This window comes from Sinocyclocheilus rhinocerous, unplaced genomic scaffold, assembly GCF_001515625.1.
Source record: "Sinocyclocheilus rhinocerous isolate Xijiao unplaced genomic scaffold, SAMN03320098_v1.1 scaffold1600, whole genome shotgun sequence".
Classification (NCBI taxonomy): domain Eukaryota; kingdom Metazoa; phylum Chordata; class Actinopteri; order Cypriniformes; family Cyprinidae; genus Sinocyclocheilus; species Sinocyclocheilus rhinocerous.
In genome coordinates, this window is record NW_015665129.1 from 2,760,470 (window position 1) to 2,761,713 (window position 1,244).

General features: G+C 32.0%; 1 protein-coding gene across 2 annotated transcripts in view; it reads right to left on the reverse strand.

Moving 5' to 3' along the window:
* The window catches only part of rexo1 (REX1, RNA exonuclease 1 homolog), a 13,159-nt gene that overhangs the window by 1,452 nt on the left and 10,463 nt on the right, over positions 1 to 1,244 (reverse strand). For both annotated transcript variants that reach the window (XM_016542307.1, XM_016542308.1), the window contains exon 15: positions 458 to 578. In XM_016542307.1, coding sequence (XP_016397793.1) covers positions 458 to 578 — 121 coding nt within the window. The remainder of the gene's footprint in view (positions 1 to 457; positions 579 to 1,244) is intronic.

A 1,244-nucleotide genomic window follows, 5' to 3' on the forward strand; every position in this document is an offset into this window, starting at 1 on the left:
GCGCCTGCTGCACCCATGGTACGGCAGCAAAGTTCCTTGATTATTACTATTATATGTCATGAGGTGACATATATAAATATATATATATATATATTGAAGTATATTTATATAGAAAATTAAGCCCATTTTACGGCAAATTCTCAGTAGCATGATGATGTATTTTATTTAAATTGTTAAGTATTTATATAATGGTAGCATTTGTTGTACTGAATTTCATTTATTCTCATTTAATAAACAAATTATTGTGTCTAGACAGTAATGGGATAATACTAATGACAATACATGCAGTACAGTTATTGATGACAATATCACAATGTAAAAAAAAAAACGTAATTGTCCTTATTAATGAGCTAAATTTTATACTTTCAATTGTCCTTTTTTCCTGGGTGAAATCCAGTAAATTTTTGTTGGATTGATGCAGATGATGCAAATTAGTGCAGATTACTAATATCCTCACCGCTGTCTTGTATAATGCGTTTGAGGTAGTCGGCCATAAGGTTTCGCAGGGCACGTTTGTAGGGCAGACCCAGGCGGTGAGGAAACACAATAGCGGTGTCCACAACCATGCTGTGAATAAGCTATTAAACACAGATGTTAATAAACACTGATTAAAAGACAAAAAATGGCACTGTTCCAAACTCTAGTACGCTACCTTATTGCATAAACTTCTGCAAGCTTACAATATTTAGGTATTTTATTAAGCCTTTATATTACAAGCACACTTAAAATTCCTAAAAATGATGTCTAGGCAGGCAACACACTAGGTTTTGGATTATTATAAAGACAGTACAATTAGTGTTTGGTAGAGCTGCACGATTCTGGAGAAATTGAGAATCACAATGTTTTTTTGTCACAATAGACACAATTCTCCCACGACTCTGAACTTAACAAAATAATGTATTATTTTCTAGAGGCTGTGACAAAATATTAAATGCTGCAGTCTATATTTAATGAACCAATTTTTAATATTAAAATTATGAAAAATTAATTTGAATGAATGATTCAATGACTCACTCATTAAAGGGGTGCTATTATGCTTTTTCACTTTTTCAACTTTAGTTAGTCTGTAATGTTGCTGTTTGAGCATAAAAAAGATCTGCAAAGTTACAAAGCTCAAAGTTCACTTCAAAAGGAAATATTTTATTTAACAGAAATCACTTTTCAAAAACTACAACGAACGACTCGTTTGGACTACAACGCATATTTTCCAGGATTTATGATATCACAAATACCGACGAATGGGA